Below are 21461 nucleotides of genomic sequence, written 5' to 3'. Positions count from 1 at the left end.
TTTTCCGGCGTTCACCATGTACATTAAATATTATTTCAGTTTTATTGTACACATTGTTACGGACGCGGCGATACCAAATATGCATTGTTTTTATTAATTTTTTGTGCTTTTTTTGATATAATTCATTTTCTATAGAGAAATAGGGATTTTTGGGCTTTATAACTTTATTTTTTTTTCATACACTTTATTTTTTTCACTTTTTCATGTTTCCATTTAGGACGCTTCAATCAGCAATACTTTGATTGCAGATATAGTATGCAATATGAGACACAGCATTGTGTCTCACATTGCATACCGTAGCAGGATGTCAGGCTGTGTAGACGCACAGCCTGATGTCAGAAGGTCCTGGCAGGATCACCAGATATGTGGGGGCTCCGGGCAGCCTGGGGACATTGGCCAGACCCCAGGCTGCCCTTTACTGATATCGGCACCCCCGATCTCACCACGGGGGGTGCCGATCTGATAATATTGTCGGCGGATCCCTTTCGATCGCGCTGTGATGTTTCACAGCGTAATCAAAAAGGATTAAAACATCCAGTCGGATTCAGTTCCGACTGGACGTTATTGAGGGGGGGTTAGGTACCCCTCGCCAAGGGGTCTCTGAAGACCGGTCGTATTTTTACAATAGGCCAGTCTTTAGAGACCAGGATCACTGGCCGTAATTTTATGGCCAGCGGTCCTTAACCGGTTAAAGGGGCTCTATCATTGGGAAAAGTCATTTTTAGCTAAGCACATACTTGCATAGCCTTTAGAAAGGATATTCCACACATACCTTTTGTATGTTAATCCCCTCAGTAGTTTTTGAATAAGTCAGTTTTTATTCATATGCTAATTAGCCTCCAGTGAGCACCGGAAGTGTCTGAGGCGATTAACCTACAAAAGGTATGTGTGGAATAGCCTTTCTAAAGGCTATGCAAGTATGTGCTTAGTAAAAAATGACTTTTCCCAATGATAGAGCCCCTTTAACGTATGTTGCATGATCTGATATTTTTTTTTAGAAGCAGAAGAAACATCATTTAGAAAAGATATATGATGGAAATTGCTAAGGGCAGGATTTTATTAGAAGGAATGTATATTCTAATGATGGCCCCATACATACCTATTCGTTTTGAAGCCCCGGGCTCAGTGAAGCAAATTAATAGGTTTGTGAAGGATAGATAGCCCACAAATAACATTTGCTATCTATGCACAAGCCCCTTAAACCCCACAACTAATCAGACCACTGCCTTGCATTGATAAAAGTTGAAATTTTTGGAGCATGCCCATATTTTCAACAAAAAATGTACATTTTTGCATCGCTTGCTACATGTCTTTTTGGTGTGGGAGGAAACATACTCAAATATGGGAATAACCATACAGACTACATGCAGATGTTGTCCTTGGCTGGATTCAAATCCAAGACTGTAAGCTAAAAAAGTGCTAACTATTGAAGCACAAAACTGCCCGGTATGCAGTGGCGTAACGATTGCTGTCACTGGTGGTGCGGCCGCTACCAGGTCTGGAGGGATAACGGACCCTTGGCCAGATGGAAATGGCTTGGGCCCCAGACCACCATGATAGGAGTCGGGGAACCAGGCTTACCTGGAAAGGGGAATATTGTTAATGGAAAGGGGGTCTGGCTAGTGTCAGGCCCCTTTCCAATTGATGCCAGCCCAAGGGAGGTGACTAAAAATAAAAATGTACTTATACTCACCTTTCCTGGGCTCAGCATCCTTTCTGGGGCTATTTCTACCTGTGACGCTAGGTTCACACCTGCATTTGGGTTTCCGCTCTGGGGTTTTGCTTAGGGACCCCCGAACAGAAACCTAAAAAAGCGGTTATCCGCGGAAACGATAGACTATAATGGAGTCCATGGAGAGAAAAGCGCTGCTTGGTATAGCGACAAAGACAGCACATATGGATCACGGGTGTATAATACATCACCAGCACTATACACTGACTGTATACTTACCATGGCTAGGTTCACAACTGCGCCTGGATTCCATTAGGGGTTTTTGTCCTTGAAGCCGCTTAAATTATATTCTATGGGGTCTGCGTGTTTCCGTGGGTAACCTACCGTAACTGCTTTTTAAGAGGATCAGATTTCTTTTTGGGTCCCCAGCGGACCCAAAAAGAAACTCAGGCGCAGGTAGAAATGAAGGAGGGGATGTCTGACAGTACCATATGGTAGACGTACATTTTTATATATATCTTATTTTGTATCATCCACCATTGCATAATGAGACATAGTGATGAAGACAATACAAGCGGATATATAAAACACTGACTGCTTACTTACTAGATCCTACTGTGGATGGAGGGGACATATGGCTAAATATTGTTTAGTAGCATCCAGCATTGTATACTGGGGCATAGCCATGAGCACAGTACATGTGGATGACGGATGTATATCACCCTGAGGTATAGTAATGAGGGGAGGGGGCTGAGGCACACAGAGGGGAGGAGAAGCCCACTGACTGGATGGAAGGAGTGTCTGCTGGAGGAAGCCGGCTATTCTGTCTGCTGCTGCTATCAGTCTGGGAGCTCGACATCACCGGGGAGGGCGGGACGGACGGAGGATTAAGCTGTCACCCAGGGCATAACATGAACTGACGTCCACTCTGCATGGCTAAGTGACCCAGACACACTGTTGTATTGTCGGCGCATACTGCCTACTACCTCCATCCCATTCCATATACACGGATGATGTCTTCTCTCCACAGTGTACACACTATTATTGCCAGCAGCATACTGCAATACCACAGCACGGGCTCTTGTCACTGAAGCCCCGCTCACACGAATACACAGCAAGCAGAAGACACAGTCATTGGAAGTCCCCGGGCTATAGGCCTGGCACTCCGGCTTCCACCTGGCTCCTTCCCGGGCTCTGAGTCCTGATCTTCCCCGCAGCCAGCTCGGGGATCTGCCTTCATGTACCCGCACAATGTCCGGCAAGCATTACAAGGGACCAGAGGTCAGCTGCTGCATCAAGTATTTTATATTCGCCTTCAATGTCATCTTCTGGGTAAGTGGCTTTCTCTGCACTTGGGGGGCAGTATAAGCCTCGGGGGATGGAGGGCTAATCTATGTACATATGTATAGTCTATCTATAGGACTGGAAACTCTTTGCATTGTGTCCATAGCCATATCCCTCTGTGGGTGTAATGGCTGAGATTGCAGTATATTGTATAAGGACTATGGTGGCGGTCCCCTCTGGTCATCTGGGGTTATAGGATCAAGAACCTGTAGCTTAGTCTTACACTTACCGGTATTATAGGCCAAGGCTTGGCAAGACTCTTGCTATGTATTGTTGTGCTATGAATAGGAAAACATTGACTTAATGCAACTACAATACTGGGGACATAGCAATCTGGTAGTAAGGGGCTTATTCGGATGGGTGTTCAGCCCCAAAACGCGTTCTAAGATATAGTCACATTTCCCGCACTGATTGTGGTCATCTGAACTGCATTTATAGGATCATAGTACTATAGGATGCTGTGTGTGCCCAGACTACCATCCGTCTACTGTCCAGTGTGTAAAGAACATGGGTAACATGGTAATTAAAGTTTATTGAAGTTGCTTCCTTACCTGTTTAGGCTATATGCCATTGTACTTAAGGAAAACAAAAGCACAATATTTGGTACTATTCATAACATCAAAAATAAGGGAACGTTGATGGACACTATTATAAGTCAGTGGGCTCCCTCTGGAACCGCTGGTGTCTGTAACGTGGCTCCTATACATAAAAACTGCAATGCAGATGTGAATGGCGCCTTATAGTTTTTTTGGGTTTTTTTTACATTGAAATTTTTCCAAAAATTTCCTTTTGTTCAAGGCCACACGTTGCCACCAAAATAATTGTGAGTTCAATATCTGTAGAGCAGATGCCATTTTGTGCTGCAGGCTTCAGTGGCAGCAAGTGGATGAGACTTGTTTAATCCCTTATACAGTAGTGTTAGGCTCTATTCACACAGAGTAACGCCAGGCGTCATTTGTGTGTAATTTGTGTGTCTTTTACGGCCGTCATAAAAAGTTTACATAGAGTTCTATAGGAAAAGACGTCCGTAATCTACGGCCGTCATTTACGGCCGTCATTACAAACCGCTAGCGGCTTTTTCAAGGTCCATACACTGTGCTGGACGTAAAAAAACAAAGAGTAAAAAAGCCTCAAAAACCGCTTCAAAAAACCATTTCCTAATTCCTGAAGTGGATTTTTTCCTTATCAAAATCCTCACCGAAAAACTCAGTGTGAATGGACCCTTAGGCCCGGGACCCCACGGGATGTAAACGCCGCATTTTGCCCGCAGCGGAGACGCTGCGGGAAAAATAGCAGCATTTTACAGTGCAAGCAAAGGGGATGGGATTCATGCGAATCCCATGGCCACTCTGCGGAAGAAATCTCAGCGTGGACACGCTGCGATTTGCAAAGCCGTTGCGGCTTTGCAAATCGCAGCATGTCAGTTATATCTATGGATACGCCGGCGGCTTTCCCGTGGATATAATGTTAAGAGAAAGTTCGCAGAGGAAAACTCTGCAAACTTTCTGTTGAAAGCGCTGCGGAAAGAAACGCAATGCGTTCATGCCATGGTTCTTTCCGCAGCGCGTTTACGCCCGTGGGGCCTTAGCCTTAAGGAGTTGGAGTTGGGAATCTGGTTTTGGTGGAGTCAGAGTTGGACACCAGCCTCTACCTAAAATGATTAATTCTTTTAAATTATATTACACAACCATTGACATAGTATAACTAGATGCATATTTACTTTCATAGTAATATCGTCATTGGTTGTTTTTGCGATTTAGAGGAGCTTTACTACGTCTGTTTGACAATGGCTATCAGTTATTTATTGTGGAGTTGGGGACAGGCTGTGGATAAATAGAGGCGTCTGAGTCGGCAGTTTGGCCTATCAAGTCCGCAGCTCTCCTAGCAGTACATACATACTGTAATTCCAATACAGTTTAGAACACTAGTGAAAATGTCTAATTTTTAGTCAAATTCTGGCGAATCTTTTACCATGGTGACGTCAGAAAACTGAAAACCTTTTTAACTAAACACATATGATATTTTTGGTACAGCTGCTATATTAATAAAAGTGTCAGCTGTTCTGCCAGATGAAAGTTGTTTGAGCCAAGAGCTTTCCCCTTTTTACCCCCCCTGTTAATATGCACATTTGTCTTGCTTAAACGCTCACCAATTTTTATGATACAGGACCTGCTCATATCTAGGCAAGGCACAACAAAAAAAATAGCTTGTGAAAAACATGGCTAAACACATTACACCGTACATTGCTAAGGAAACCTAGCGAGAACAGCGTGATCTCCATCTCGAGTCTATTTATGGAGGGGAGCTTTTTGCGCCTTGATTCCTGTTAGAGTTTTCTGTAGTCCAGGATACACTTCCAGCAGCTGTCATGAAACTGGGGCAATTCTTGGTGACAGACACTTGTTATCATTTATTTATAAGGCGCTGAATGCATTTATGAGTTTTGTGGAAATTAGGCATAATTGTAATCCAATGTTATGCAAAGAGTCTGCTAAGCAGGCTGGAAGTCAACGAATGGGTACGAGAAGTTTCTCTATCATATTAATAAAATAAACGTCTGTTATGTTGCAATTGAATTGTAAACTAATTTTATGCACGTAACCGCCATTCATTTCTATGGCCCCATACACACAGCTGTGAATTTTCATGAGCTGGACTCACTGAAATCAGTTAATGGCCGGTGGAGGAATGGGTGGCACACAGATGTCTATGTGCCATCCATGTAGCCCAATATAGTGTCACTCAGCTACTGTACATATGTAGGGAGTGTGCTATGACTAAGAGATAAGGATCTCGAAACGCGTCAGCCAGGATGCGGTTTTAACTCACTATTTTTTTTCTCTACTCCACCACGATGTCTGTATCACCGCTTTTAAATATAATGGATTAAAGGTTATGTTTTATACATAAAGCCTGGTCGAGCCAATCCTTCTATCATTGTTTATGCCATATGTAGGGACTATACGTACGTTCATGCATCCAATGATTTCCCAACTTAATTTATGTTAAAGGTAAACGCAAAGACGACCAAACCTAATGTTTTTCTTGCAAACATTGGATCATGTCATGGCTACATGCTAATTGAAATGCAATACATTCATTTGCATTACTTGTGATGAAGGCAGTGCTACATCGGGATCTGGGATCACTGCAAAATTGTGTCACGTGTACTAGCAATAATTAATGTAAGTGAAATCGCCACCCTTGTCACTTTCCTCTAAGTGGGCATGGCATGGTCAGTGCCACAAATCCAACCTGTTTTATGATACATTATGCCAGATTGCTGGTGTAAATGATTCCGGAAATCTACACTAGATATAAGTAGAGGGTGCATCTGATTTAGGACAAGGCATTAGTCTCGTCATAAGTGAAGTGTACCTTCCTTCGCCACAGGATATATGAAGACTGACATTGAGGCTAAGGCCCCACGGGAAGTCCTGCAGCAAAATAGCGCTGCGGGAAAAACCACAGCAACAACGCCTCGCAGTTCTTCCCGCAAAAATTTAGACAGGAAGTTCGTGGAGTTTTCCTCTGCTGACTTTTTGTTATGATTATACCTATGGGGAAACTGCTGGCATTTCCGTATAATTGACATGCTGCCATTTCCAAAACAGTGTCGTGGTTTTTACCGCAGAGTGGGCCTGTGATTTGCTAGAATCCCTTACACTTTACCTTGACTGTAAAATGCTGCGATTTTCCCCTCTGGTGGCAAATCGCGGCATTCCCATCCTGTGTGGCCTCAGCCTGTAAGTGCCAGTCTTCATAAATCTCCCCCAGTCTTCTGAATATTAATTAAAGAACACAACAATTTGCTACAAGTGTCTTTTTGTGTGTTTGAGATTGAATGAACCCAGCAGTCAAAAACGTTTTGTTTCCGCAATGTGTAGGCTCAGTCCTTTATTTATGTGGTCAGTCAATAGGAACCTATTACATCAGATCATTTTTCTGTATATTTGTATAGAAAATCCAAAAATACACTTGCAATTTTCAGTAATGAATAGATTTGAGAATTATTGTGGTGCTAAGTACTACACAACAGAGTGTGCTATTAACCCCAAAAGGGTATTTCTGGTTAGCAAAATGTCTATGCAGATGTATTCAAAAGTTTATATGGGCTGAATTTATGCCTACCACCTTTTCTTTATGTTTACAATGCAATTCTTCTTATTACAGTCAATCGAGTATAGTTTTGTACTTCAAAAACTGAAAAAATGTTTCTTGACTGTTTTTCACCAAATGTCGTATTAAATGCCATACTAAGCTAAATCCATAGGCATCTCCCCTTTTGGGATGTGTCTTTGCATTTTTGCCCATTCATCTCGAAGAGGTCAGACATTTTTGTTGGATCAGATAGTCTGTCTCACAAGCTCTAGTTTGGGGGTCACCACTCTCCGCCACCTGTGCTGTGGTTGGCTCCTTTGGCATATTTGCCTGACACAGGCAATGTTTAAAATGCTGTTTATCTAAACCCACTCCCTCATGGAGGCAATAAGGGGGAAAGCATGAGGCATGGCATTCTAGTGTCTGGCCTGTGAGCTAGCCTAGTCGGAGGGCTGCATTTTGCCTGTTCAGTTTGTTTTTGTACCTTGAAGCAAGTAGAAAAGTAAAGTATGATATGGCGGCTGAACATGGTAAAGTAGGCGTTAGTGCATTTCCACAAGGCTGGGCAGATTTCTATGGGCTTCTGATTTAGACTGGGCTATGTGAGGGACATCCTCTGACCCACAAATCTTGCTTAGTGCAGATGACTCTGAATTCTGTCTTCAGCTAAAAGTTGTACCCAACAGAGAAGAATAATCTTTGCACAAAAAAGTAATGAAGAAATATATGATATTATATGGCTTTCATGTAGGGGTTGACATCCTTACAATTATTGCAGGGCACATTGACTGCTTCATCTTTGACTTAAAAAAAAAAAATCTGTACACGATACACAAAAGATTGCTGAATCCCAAAGGTATTCGATGTGTTTGAGGTCAGGGCTCTATGTGAGCCAATGAAGTCCTTCCATACCAAATGCATCCAAACAGGTCTTTATGGATCTTGCTTTGTGCACAAAACAGAAAAGGACCTTCCCTAAACTGATCCTGCAAAGTTGGAAGAATTTCTAAAATGTCTTGGTATGATGAAGCGTTAAGATTTCTCTTCACTGGAATGTATGGGGCCTAGGCCAACCCCCTGGAAGTATGGTGGTGTATTATCCATCCTCCACCAACTTTACAGTTGGCACAATGCAGACAGGTAGGTAATGCTCTCCTGGTATTCACTACACCCAGACAGACTGCCAGCTAGAGAAGTGTGATTCATCACTCCACAGAACATGTTATCACGGCTGCAGAGTCCGGTGGCGACATGCTTGACACTACTCCCACGCTTGGCATTGTGCTTAGTGATGTAAGAATTTCATGCAGCTGCTTAGCTATGGAAACCAATGCCCTGAAGCTCCCAGTAAATAGTTTTATCCTGATGTTAATATCAGAGGATAGTTTGGAAATCTGCAATTATTGGGACAGATTTCTTAAATCAGTCTTCTAAGGATAAGGCTCCATGTAGCGGGCCCCAGTAAAAAAAAATCTGTGGGGAAAATACATGGCGGCAATGCATCACGATTATTCCCGCAGGACTTCATACAGAAAGTCTGCAGAGGAAACTTTCGGCTTCAATTATATATGAGGAACCCGCCGGTGTTTCCGCAGGTATAATTGACACACTGCGATTGCCAAAAACGTGACAGTCCTGAAAATCACAGCGTGTCCTAAGGGAGATTTGCTTTCAGACCATTTTAAATAAATCGGCCCCAGTGAGTCTGTAGAGCTTTGGCGAGTTTTGTGCCCTTTGCTCCTCAGCAATTGTCAAATCCCCCTGTAACTTTATGTGGTCTACTGGTCCACTGTTCCTAAACACTTCCGCTTTTCAATTATGTCCCTCAAAGTTGATGGTGGAATATCTAGTTGAGAAGAAATTTCACAAGCTGACTTATTGTAACAGTGTTATCCCATTATAGAACCATGATTCAATGAGCTCTTCAGACTGAGCCATTCCTTCACATGTCCTTGTAAAGGCCGGCTACATGGCTAGGTGCTGGATTTTATACATCTGTGGTAATGGTCTGAATTCAGTGATTTAGTGCTTAGTCTTAGAATTCTCCGGCCATGTCCAAGTCATTGTATTAACCCTTTCGCTGCCAGGCACGTACACTGTACGTACTCCCAAGGTGGCACTTCAGTAAGTACGTCCTCCCTACTAATGCCGATATCTCTGGACTGCATCAACATATCTTGATGCTTTAAAATGCATTTTAAAGAAGAGACTCTCATCTTTAAAATGATACCAGGGACTTGATGATTTTACTTACAGTCTTGAAGCCATTCACTGTTGAAAACACTATTTGGCATTGAGATCCAACTGCAAATCTCAATTCCCGACAGCGTTTCAACAGTGAATTTCTCCAAAACTGTACATCCAATCATCGAGTTCTTGATATCATTTTAAAGATGAGATTCTCCTCTTTAAAATGCAATTGAAAGCATCAAGATATGTTGATGCAGTCCAAAGATATAGAGCTTCAAAGTGTCCCACAGAAACAATCTCTCTCTCTGCATAACTTGTATGTGACAGCAGGAGGGGGGTGGCAGGAACTCTATTGTCCCTATTAACCCTTCTCCTGCCAATCAGAGCGTATGCTATACATTTGTCTCTGATTGTCACATACAGGTATAATGTAATTCCCCCTCTGAGCTTTACTAGTGGGGTATTCTTATGTTATACCTCCTGAACATAACCAGGAAGTTTGTTGGCACTGTGACCCAGACGTTTACCAATGTCCAGGTCGCAAGTCAAAAAAAAAAAGTCGCACCAAACACTTACACAACATATACATAAAGTCGCAAATAAAGTTTACATTTCACCCAATCCCTGTCCTGTCTATACCTGAGCTTTCTACAGTAAAATACGCCTCTAGTGATGTCCGTTACACACTAAAATAATAGTAATAACGATTATCACTAGAGATGAACGTATAGATTGCTAAAATTATTATAGGGGGATGGAAAATAACATTTTTATGTAAAGTCCTATTTAATTTGCATGCACAAAATGGGATGGCGCATTTCTGCGATTTTGGCGATTCTTTAACACCCGCCCCTGTAAATATATACATGTGTGGTATGTATGAACTCCTCACATATTGCAGTTTTATGTACAGTACATTATGTTTGCAGAAAGGGATTTCTTGAGCCGCACTTTAGTGGCAAATTTGAATTTTTGTGCAATTTTTGCTAGCAGTCTCTGTTTGCGGCAAAGTTGAATGAAGGTGGTTGTATATATAAACTATTAAATTGTGTTTTATATACGGTATGCTGTGTACTCTGAAAAAAGTTAGATTTTGGTATCACAGTCACAGTTTGGTAGGTGCAGTATAGCTTTTTAACATATTAGTGAACAACAGCAAAATCCTGCTTGTCTTCTGTATTCGTGTTTTTGGGAGTCCGAGCTCTTGTTGTAGTTGATGTTTGCGGTACATATAGTATATATACACATTGTATACACCATAAGCTATTATTTTAGAAGTATTTTGTATATGAATGTGAGATTGAACATGAGTTTTAGGTGCAAATATGTGTTTTAGCGTATTTTTTCAAAAAATTAATTGTGTTGGTCGCAAAGTTGCATGAAGGTGGATGTGGCTATCGATGACCCATTAAGACATTTGTAATCTTCAGATTGTCTACTTTCAAAAAATATATAGGGTTTAGGGGTTCACTTACTTTTCATGGTGTGTAATCCCTACATTTTATAGGATGATACTTTTTTAACATTTCCAGCTTCAAAGCAGAATTTTGTTCCTTCCAGTTCTAGCGATTTTCTGAAGACACGTGCATGCGGGTTCAGGCCATAGTGATATGTATGAACTCTGCACATGTTGAACTCTTATTTTTAGGAGGTTTGGTGCATTTAATTTTTTGTTTGGTTTCCGCTTTTAACAACTAATATACATTTATTTGCATTTTTTCATAAAACATTCACTTTAAATCAAAATTGCATGAAGGTGCCTGTTCGTATACAGTACCAAGTGGCATTCTGACAATGCTGCAGGTGTCTACTTTAAGAAAATATATAGGTATGGGGGGGTTGGATGCTTATTTAATGTTGCAATTTAGGTTTGATTTGTCCATCTCAAAACTGTGAAAATTGCTCTGGCTACTGGAGGTGCAAAATTTCCAGAGAACCTTGGCAGCGAAAAGGTTAATCTCCTGTACACAGTACCATTAATAAATCTATTCACACTATTCCACGTGACCGTTCCATATAATAGAACATGCCATTTCCTGGGTCATTTTCACACGTTTTTCATTAGACTTAAGTCTAAGGGATTTTTCATGGCTGTTTTCATGGCATGTTTGTGTGAATGTGTACTAAGGGCTGCAGCCCAATACTTTTCGCCTTATAATGTATGTCTATTGCTGCTTCTGGGTTATTCTCATCTTGTAAAGTGATGGCATAGCGCTAAGATACACCATCACTTTATCAGTGAGGGTCCTATATTGGGTACCACTATAGATATTGAGAATAAAGGGGCCATAGCACTTGTGTAGTGCTGTATCCCTTTCATTGGGGTAGATTTACTAATCTTGTCTAATAGTTAGACTACATGCACAGAACATGGAGGAAAAGTCCTGCGTTTTGGCCACGACTCTATACACAGGACCATAAAAATATACAGTTGTTTGGATGGGGTTATGAAAATTAATAGGTCAGTGTCTTAACTGTGAAAAACATGGCTAATACAAGGACAGTGCACACGGTAATGTGCTTGAGGCCTTACCCAGTATGAACTTTGCACCTGCCTTTGGGCCATTCCGTTCTCCTATTCGCATCAAAAATGTGGAGAGAAAAGTGCTGCAAACAGAGCTTTTCCCTACACATTTTTCATGCCAAAACTGAGCAGAAACCACACGTACTCCATTACAGTCTATGGAGTCCTCAGGTTTCCTAAGGTAACCACTTTTTTATGCACATTAGTTTTTGGTTCGGGGGGGGCCCCAAGCGGACTCCTTGAACGGAAACCCATGCACAGATGTGAACCAAGCCTTAGTCTGGGCCAAAATATTAGTGATTTTTTTTGGCAAATTATAGAGCATTTTCAGCAACTCCCTTTATTTTAATCTTTATTGATCCAGCAGACTATGCACAGACATACTACAGAAGACTGGTACGCAGACCCTTAACAACTACCGGTATTCAAAATAGTCAACACAAGGTGCAGAATTCCAAAATAACCCTGTTGAAATCCCAACCCACCCTACCTTCTGTGCCTAACCTATCCTTAGCCTACCTAAGTTCACCTTTAGCTGCTCCAGAAGGTACTGCTCGATCAATGTAAATGAACACATAAGATTTCCAAACTTGTAAATGACTACAACACAAACTTCTTTCGCACATTAACCACAGACCTATGGATCTTATGCCACTGCTGCCAATATCTTACCACCTACTGTCCGGTCTACTTGGTCCATCCTGAGAAGATCTCTTCAGCCACATTGCTCCCTGATTCACCACACAGTCGAGCCAGGAAATCAGGGCAGCTACCATTGTGTATTTCTGTTGTTACCTGGTGATAAGATCACCTTTGAAATGTGAGATGCTTTCTTTGGTTGTATTTCTGCAAATACAGAATAGCAGAAACTCAGCTGCCCTGTCCTTGGGTAGACTGGCATAAGATTGGCTGCCTCAGCGATCCGTAGGTGCACCTTTTGTCTAAAGCTTCACGTTAAGTTTTACAATACCCGCAAAGTGAATGAGATTCTAGCTAATCCTATCCACACAAAAAAATCCATTTTGAAAAAGTTGCGCTTTCAAAAGTTCTCACGTTTTTGAAAATTGTAGCATATCACTTATACCTGCAGAAACGCTATTGTTTTCCCTATAGGTTTAAAAAGTGAAGAAAATACATAGCACAAAACTTAGAGAAAATACAATGAAAAATGCTGCGGAAAAAAAAACGTGATGCGTTTCTACTACATTTTTTTCCGCAGAATTTTGTAGCTGCGCTTCACTACATGGTGCACTAGCCTCCATAGAGTATGGGGTTGGCTGCATAGCTGTCTGATTGGGAGTGCTGCTCTCTAGTAAAAACGTAGAAGGTGATGCTAGACTACACCAGTAATATGCTGCTTTCATTCTCAGGATCAGTAGGCTCCCAGAGGATGAACACCCACAAATCATAATATGACAGAATATACTAGTGACATACCATCACTTTATAAGATAGAAATAACCCTTTGATAATCTTTATATATTAAGACTTCTTGAAGGTGTAAAGACTCTTGGATGACATGTCTTCCTAGTTATGTAACGTTATGTGAAAGAATGACACTATATAAGTAGGCAGGTACACTACAGTAAATGCCCTGTGTGCCTGTCATGTTTTGGTTTTTTTTTGTCACCCAGACAAAAATATACTGATGCCTTTTTCAGGTGACTGTGGCAGCAGATCACTTAGGGGGCGTTTACACTACCGTCTGTGTCTGACAGGTAGTGTCCGCTCCTAGTGTCCGTTCAAAATCTTTCACGGACATTAAGAGCGGACACTAGCTGTGTCCGTGACACCTGTCATTTATTTAAATGGCGATCGGGTGCGTTCTTTTGCACTCCATGCCCTTCCTTCACTGTCCGCTTGTAAGGATGTCCGACTTTTCAAGTGGACAGAAAAACCCGACATGTAGTGCTCCTAATGTCCGTGAGAGATTTTGAACGGACACTAGGAGCGGACACTACCTGTCGGTAGTGTGAACGCTCCCTTACACAGTGGTGACATCACCATGGACAGAATGTCAGCACTGTGGCCAGTAATTGGTTGCCATGGTCAGCTGATGTGATGTCAGTGTACAATAGTGGGATTACACAAGTGGTAGGTTTCACACAAGGATCAGCAGTAGTGCACAGTAGCGGAACTGGTAAGGTAAGTAGCAATATGTACATTATTTATTCATTTTTACATCCTGGAAAACTGTGTTTTCTGATGTCTTGAGTCTACTTGAATGCATGTCAGGACATACCCCAAAAAACAGTATCAGCCTCTTCATACATCGGCGCCAGATTGGAGACCATCACCAGATAGACACTGGCAAAGACTTTGATTATAACTCATACCAGAAAACTGGCCTTATAATGAATATGTTGGGCCAGGACTGCAGGGACGCAACGTGGCGAGGATTGTGGCGCCTAGTACCAATTGTGTGCCACAATATCATTCCTTTACACTAAAAAGTGGAGGAATTGAAAAATATCCCCCAATGTTCTGTGAAGGCTGGTCGCCTATTTTGTTCATGGTGTTTTCTGAATCTCGGTTTGGATTACAATGTCACTCATGGGAAGACGTTGACTGGCTTTGGAGATACTCATGCGTGTTGTTGAGCTGTAGAGTTATGATCGACCTTCAAAGTTGCTAAAGATGTATGTGCTCAAAGCAGTTGCTGAAACAATGGAAGTCTTTGTCTCACATGCCATTGCTAGGAGAGATAAGGGAAAACATTTCAGATGACTATTGTAATTACTTGTTCATATCAGATGAAATGTTCTAGAAATTGCTGGATTTTGTCGCTCCTTTAATTCAAAAATGGGATATGGTTATGCGTCAAGTAATTCTCTCACAGCAGCGGTTTGCTGCAACTTGTCTTCTGGACACAGGAAGGTCTCTGGTTCACAAGAGTTATCTAGTGACCATCTTTGTCTGGGATTATTCCTGAGACATGCCAAGCCATTGTTACAACACTGAAAGAGGAGTACTGAAGTCAGTCTGTATCACATATTGTGCATCTAAAGGGATCCAATCATTGGAATCCCTTTTTTTTCTCTCCCTAACACATGGGAATAGCCTTAAAGGGATTCTACCATCAAAAACTTTTTTTTTTCTCCCTAACACGTCAGAATAGTCTTAAGAAAGGCCGTTCGTCTCCTACCTTTAGATGTCTTCTCCACCCCGCCGTTCGGTTAAAATCCCGGTATGCAAATGAGTTCTCTTGCAGTACTGGGGGCGCCCCCAATGCTGCAAGAGAACTCTCCAGCACCGCCTCCATCTTCTTCAGGAATGTCCTCTTCACTGCATCTTCTTCCGGCAGTGGCTTCAAACTTCTAGGCCTCGGGCAGAGCCGACTGCGCATGCCCGCGGCCATTTTCTTGTGGCCGCTTACACCAGCTTATTGTGAGAGCCAACTGTGCATGCCTAGAAGTTTGAAACCCAGGGTGGCAGAAGACACGGAGAGAGGCGTCGCTGGATATTTCTCTCGCAGTATTGGGGACGCCCCCAGTGTTGCGAAAGAACTCATTTGCATACAAAAAAAAACAAACAGAATTTCTACCGAATGGCGGCGCGGAGAAGACATGTAAAGGTAGGAGAAGAATAGCCTTTCATAAAGCTATTCCTAAGTGTTAGGGAGAAAGAATGGGATTTCAGTGATTCGATTCATTTACTATTGTTCTGCAGACTCATACATTATAAACCACACTACATACAATTAATTTTAGTTAGTTGTTTTGGTGCAGTTTATGGAAGAAACCCAAGGCTGTTCTAAAACTAAGATTCAGAGTTCAATGTTTTTAACGTTTTAAGCACTAAAATATTTTAATCTTATGAATGCATAGAATAAAGCTTTCATACAAATATGCATCAATTGTTTTGTATTGTGTTCCCTTTCAAATTCTGAAATGTGATGGTGTAACTATATGGGTCACAACAGTTGCATGTGTGACTGGGCCCCTTAGTCAGAGGGGTGCATTCACAATGGCACTCTAGAGAGAAGGCAATTATAGATTTCAGTACAGCAGACAGCAGTAGATTGGCAAAGGGGGCCCTGGGTGGTTTGTGAGGGGTGGGCACTATTACCTATATGGAGGGACTGTTACCTATGTGGGGTGACCATTGCCTATTTGTGGTGGGCCATTATTGCTTATGTGGGGACTACAATTTCCTTATGGGGACACAAGATGAGCATTGGTTATCTTGCAGGCAGCACAAGGAGAGCACTATTACATAGTGGGGAGCACAAGAGGAGCTGTTAATATGCAGGGGGCACAATGAGGAAATTGTTACCTTGCGGAGTAGGGCATTATTAATTTTAGGGCTCGTTCACACGTGAACAAAGGGGCGGATTTTGACAGCGGATTTCGCTTCAAAATCCGCCCCTTTACAATGGTGGTCTATGCAGACTGCCGGGCTTCTTTTTTCCACTAGCGGCGGGCTGCTGCTAGCGGAGAAAAGAAGCGACATGTCCTTTCTTCAGGCAGAAGCCGCGGCGCGCTGGACCGCGGCTTCCGCCTAGCGGCAGCACCCTCCTATATCAGCTCATTCATTTGAGCCGACATAGGAGGTGAAAGCCGCGACCGTGATGGTCGCGGCAGGCGGGTTTTGACCAGAGAGAGACGTGGCTCACCGCGTCTTTCTCTGTGTCAAAACCCGCGCGGGCGCCCCACGTGTGAACTAGCCCTAAGGAGTACAAAATTAACTTGTGGGGGGCTTATAGGGAACCCTGCTTGCCATCATTGAACTTACATTCTGTTTGGTGAAGTGCCACATTCTAATTCTTGACAGTGTCTAAAGCGTTTCTGTGTATTAAAAACTTTGGCATATAAAGGTGCTCCGTTTCTGGAAGAATTTCTTGGCATTGCTTCCTTTTAAGCTTTCCATTTCTAGTTTTTCCATATTGAGGAAACATATTGCTTGTGCAATCACCTCTCGCGAGGAAGAAATAGAAGTAAAGAGTCAATTTTCCAAAATACACCTTTTTGCAACCAGTAAGATAATGGGGTACATTCATTGAAGAGGTTGTATGGAGATAAAGTTTTTATGGCCTATCCTTAGGACAGGCCATAAATACGTGAGTGGTGGGGGAAGACAGCTGGCCTTTGCGGCATTCAGATGTACATTGCCACTTCTGTGCCCTGTCCTGTACACAATCTAGTTTCAAAAACAGAAAACTCTGTCCCTTTTATAGCTACTGAGTACTGACAGTGTTGCTCATCTCTCTTCAATATTAATATATATATATATATATATATATATATATATATATATATATGTATATATATACTAAATATTAAGTTGTAGTGCGCCAGGAGGTAAATGTTATACTGTGTTTACGCTGATGACAAGGTCCTGTCTCAGGCAACATTGGGGAGACAAAACCATTGCACAAACTGAGTGTTGCACTGTTGACTGAGTTTGGAGGCACAGTCTACAGTGTGCCCCTACTTTGGCTATGGCCTCACGCTGGGTCTGTGCTGTGGCTTAGCCACTCTCTATGTATGGAGGTGTCTGAATACCACTTTGGGGAGTAAATTTTTGTGTCAGTTTCATGTCCCCCACTGCATATATCAAAGAAAAAATAACCCAAACCTTACCCCGTTCCCCCTTTCCCTCTCTCTCTGGCCCCAAGTCTTTAAGGAGTAATAGGCGTGATATAAGTGACGTCACTACATCGCACCTCCTTCTCCCAGGACACTGGGAGCAAAGACAGCGGCGGGGTGATGAAGCAGGTAGCGGATGGCTCCCTAATTCATTACTGGCATTCAGAGGACTCGCTGCCCTGGACAGCGGTCCAGCAAATGTAGGGCTGTCCAAAGGGGGCCCCCGCTACGATAGATGGCTGGTGCAAGTGCTGTTCTGTAGGCCTATCTTTTAATATGGAGAATAAAGGTTAATTACAATACAATATGGTTTTTTACAAGATAACAAGTTCCTTGTTTTGATGATGAAATTTTACCAATCTTTTCTTGATTTTGCACCTTTTGTCCAGAACTTTTTTTCAAGAATCTTCAGGACTGAAGTTAACAATACTGAAACAAGCTGAGAAAGTATCTTGTTGTTGTTTGGATTATATTTCTCACCCTCTGCTGACACTGTCCCAGTCTACAAAGCAAAGCTGCCAAGGGAGTCAGACAGTAGGAAATGTCAGCCTACTGTGTGTACCCCAGTAGTCAGTTTGAAAAGTGGAATATTTGAAGATTATTTTTTTTTTTTTATGGTTAGTTATCAAAAATGAATGGTTTATAATAAGATCCTGATGTATGTTCCTTCAGGAGCTATAAATCATTTATTCCTCAGTAAATGGATGTCGTGAATTTCTGATCAAACAGGTTGTGATACATTTACCCAGGCAAACAAATATATTTTCTGATTGTTTTCCCTTTGTAGAGTAGCTTGCGATAAATCCTTTAGAAGGCTCTGTTCAAAAGAAGCAGTTTATGTGTAGAAAATAATCCTTCAGGATATTATGGAGATTACCTCAATTTCTAGCACTGGTTTGCACAGGCTATAACATGGACAGAAATGGGATATTCAGCATAAATTCTCTGCTCCTGATTTCATGCAGTTTGTCACATCGTACATGCTGTTCCTATAGAAACAGTCTAGGACGTTGCCCCAAGAAGTCTAAAAATTCCTTTATAAAAATGGTTTTAGAGCTAGAGATACACTTTGCTCGAAAGTCAGTTACCCACACCTTGCAAATCAAATTACAAATTGTGTTCTTAGTGTACCAGCCATTCACATTGTAGACAATAGGTTCCACCATCATTGTCCATGGAAGGCTGTCTTCTGGACTAAGCACTTTTGGGCTGATTTATCATGGCGCGTGCACTTCAAAGTGCCATAAAAAGCATATAAAATTCACAATTTTTTTGTGCAAGTGTGAATTTTTGTGCAAAAAAATTGCAATTTTGCAGTTTTGATTCTGTACTCCACTTTTGTCAAAGGGGGTTTGCTTTCATACCTGTGTCCTTTTCTGAGGCCGCTGATTGACCTCACCGGTCACATGGAACAGCAGGACCAGAACACACTGGGGAAGGGGAGTATGTTTTATTTTTATTATTTTTCACCTTACCCAGCCTCAATCCCTTTACTTTTAGGTGTTGAATCTTTTTTGGATTCTTACAACTGTTAAAAGAGTGCTAGAGTACAAAATAGAAAAATGGTAATCTAGGCAGGAGGGGGAGCCTTAAAGGGGCTCTATCAGCAAAATCATGCTGATAGAGCCCCACATATGCGTGAATAGCCTTTAAAGGGGCTCTATCACTAGGAAAAGTCATTTTTAACTAATCACATCTTTGCATAGCCCTTAGAAAGTCTATTTCACACCTACCTATAGTATGTAGATTGCCTCAGTGGTTTCTGAATAAGTCAGTTTTTATTTATATGCTAATTAGACTGGTGCACGATAGATCGTGCACACCTCTCCTATTGTTTTCTATGGGAGACTGTTGATGATGATGACTCAGCTTCCTGTTTCCTTCGCACACATAGAAGATAATAGGAGAGAGGAGGCTGCTGGGAACTTCCTGAGCTGGCTGGAGGCTCATTAGCATATTAATAAAAACGGACTTATTCAGAAACCACTGACACTAGGTTCACACCTGCGTTCTTCTTTCCGTTCTATGGTTTCCGTCTTCTGCATGCCAGAAGACGGAAACCATAGATCGGGTCTGGCGGTGAGCGTTTTATGCTCTCCGCCGCGAAACCAGATTTTTTTATCCGGACACAGAGTACTGCATGTCCGACTCTGTGTCCGGATTATAAAACCTGTTTTTGCGGCGGAGAGCGCAAAACGCTCACCGCCGCTCACGGCCGGACATCTCTGTCACCCATTCAAATGAATGGGTGAGAAAGACTTCTGCAGGTTTCCGTCTCCTGCCTCTGTTTTAGGCAGGAAACGGAAACCTGCAGTACGGAGAGGGCGATGCAGAGGCAATCTACATACAAAAGGTAGGTGTGAAATAGCATTTCTAAAGCCTGTGCAAGCATGTGTTTAGATAAAAATGACTTTTCCCAGTGATAGAGCCCCTTTAAAAGGCTATTCAGGCACCGTAAATGTTATATTAAACTACCCCCCCCATTTTTAAATAATACCCTAAAAAATAATGTGATCTACTTACGCATCGTGCACGATATTATTTTAAAACGGGGGTGGGGTGGGGGGGGGGTAGTTTAATATAACATTTACGGTGCCTGAATAGCCTTTTTAAAAGCTATTCACGCATATGTGGGGCTCTATCTGCATGATTTTGCTGATAGAGCCCCTTTAATACTTTGCTGTTTGGGGTTGTATTGTCCCTCTTCCTTTACCTGCTTGTGGCAGAAACACCCTTGATGGTCACTAGACGTAACCTTTAAACAAATTATAAATAAAGAACTTGGCGTGAGAAAAAAAAACCCTTAAAATTTAGCTCCTTCAGCCTCTGTCTCCTCTTTGCCATGTGTCTTAGCTCATGGTCACTCCCCCTACCCCATGGGTTTCTACCTAATCTGATACTTGTGAGCTCTAAATTGTCTGTCTACTCTAGCAAGATTGGTTTAGAAGATTTTAGGGCTCGTTCACACAGGGACAGAGGGGGCGGATTTTGACGCGGAATCCATTTCATAATCTGCCCCCTCACAATGGTGGTCCATGGAGAACGCTAGTGATCTTTTTTCCATGAGCGGCATGTTGCCACTCACGGAAAAAAAGAAGCGAGCTGCCCTTTCTTCAGGCGGATTCCGTGGCTCATTGAGCTGTGGCGTCTGCCTTGCGGCAGCACCCTCCGGACTAGGATCATTCATTTTGGGTCTACTCCGGAGTGTTAAGCCGTGACTAACAGTCGCTGCAGGCGTATTTTGACCCCGATTTTGACACGGCTTCCCGTGTCAAAATCAGGACTTAAATACGCTATTCCGTGCCCTTGTGAACTAGGCCTAAGGGTGAATGACAGTTTACAGGATGGAGGAAAAGAACCAGAAGTGGAGAAAGAAGCATTTTTCTCTGATAAGCTATATTACAAAGTTTATTATATTAGCTTACACTATTAATTCATGCAAAGTTTATTATAAATAATGCATTGTTAAATAAATAATGACCATTTAAAATATGCTTTAATTTTTTCCCTACCGGATCAGCTCTTCTAGATTGTATGTTCCCAGTATAAAGTGTATAGATTAATATAAATGATGTAGTCTTCTGTAGTTTACTCTTCTGCATGTTCATTTTGGCTGCAGACTTTATGGCTCCTTGGGCGGTATCAGGTTAGGGAAGACCAACTCCACATGTGGCTGCAGTGGTTTGAAAGAAGTTGTGGTTTTCTCAAGTTTATTTACTGTATAGTTTTAAGTGCTTAAAAAGGCATTTTGATCAAAGTTACTGTAATTATGGCTTTCTACACAGCCAAGCCATGCTCTAGTATTTTTCTTAGTTCCATCAGTTTTCTAAAATGCAATCTCTGGCTTAGAATGTCAGTGCAGCCACATAAAATGTGTCTTGAACAATTAGTGGTTATGTTGTACTTTATTATTTCCATACTATGTTTTTTTCTTGATATTGGGTTAGAGAAAGTACATTGAAGCTGTACATTTTTGTCTATACTTAAACTTTATAACAGCATAGTACAAAGCAGCAGTGTCTATACTTAAACTTTATAAAGA

The 21461-nt window shown here is 42.0% G+C and overlaps 1 protein-coding gene across 1 annotated transcript in view; it reads left to right on the top strand.

Moving 5' to 3' along the window:
- The first annotated feature begins 2432 nt into the window (after positions 1 to 2432).
- TSPAN5 (tetraspanin 5) overlaps positions 2433 to 21461 on the top strand; it is a 125635-nt gene continuing 106606 nt past the window's right edge. The window contains exon 1 of the mRNA XM_075285899.1: positions 2433 to 3004. Within this exon, the coding sequence (XP_075142000.1) occupies positions 2924 to 3004 (81 nt within the window). The 5' untranslated portion in view covers positions 2433 to 2923. The remainder of the gene's footprint in view (positions 3005 to 21461) is intronic.

This window comes from Leptodactylus fuscus, chromosome 1, assembly GCF_031893055.1.
Source record: "Leptodactylus fuscus isolate aLepFus1 chromosome 1, aLepFus1.hap2, whole genome shotgun sequence".
NCBI lineage: Eukaryota > Metazoa > Chordata > Amphibia > Anura > Leptodactylidae > Leptodactylus > Leptodactylus fuscus.
The sequence above is the reverse complement of the archived record's forward strand: the minus strand, read 5'-3'. Positions and strand labels throughout refer to the sequence as shown.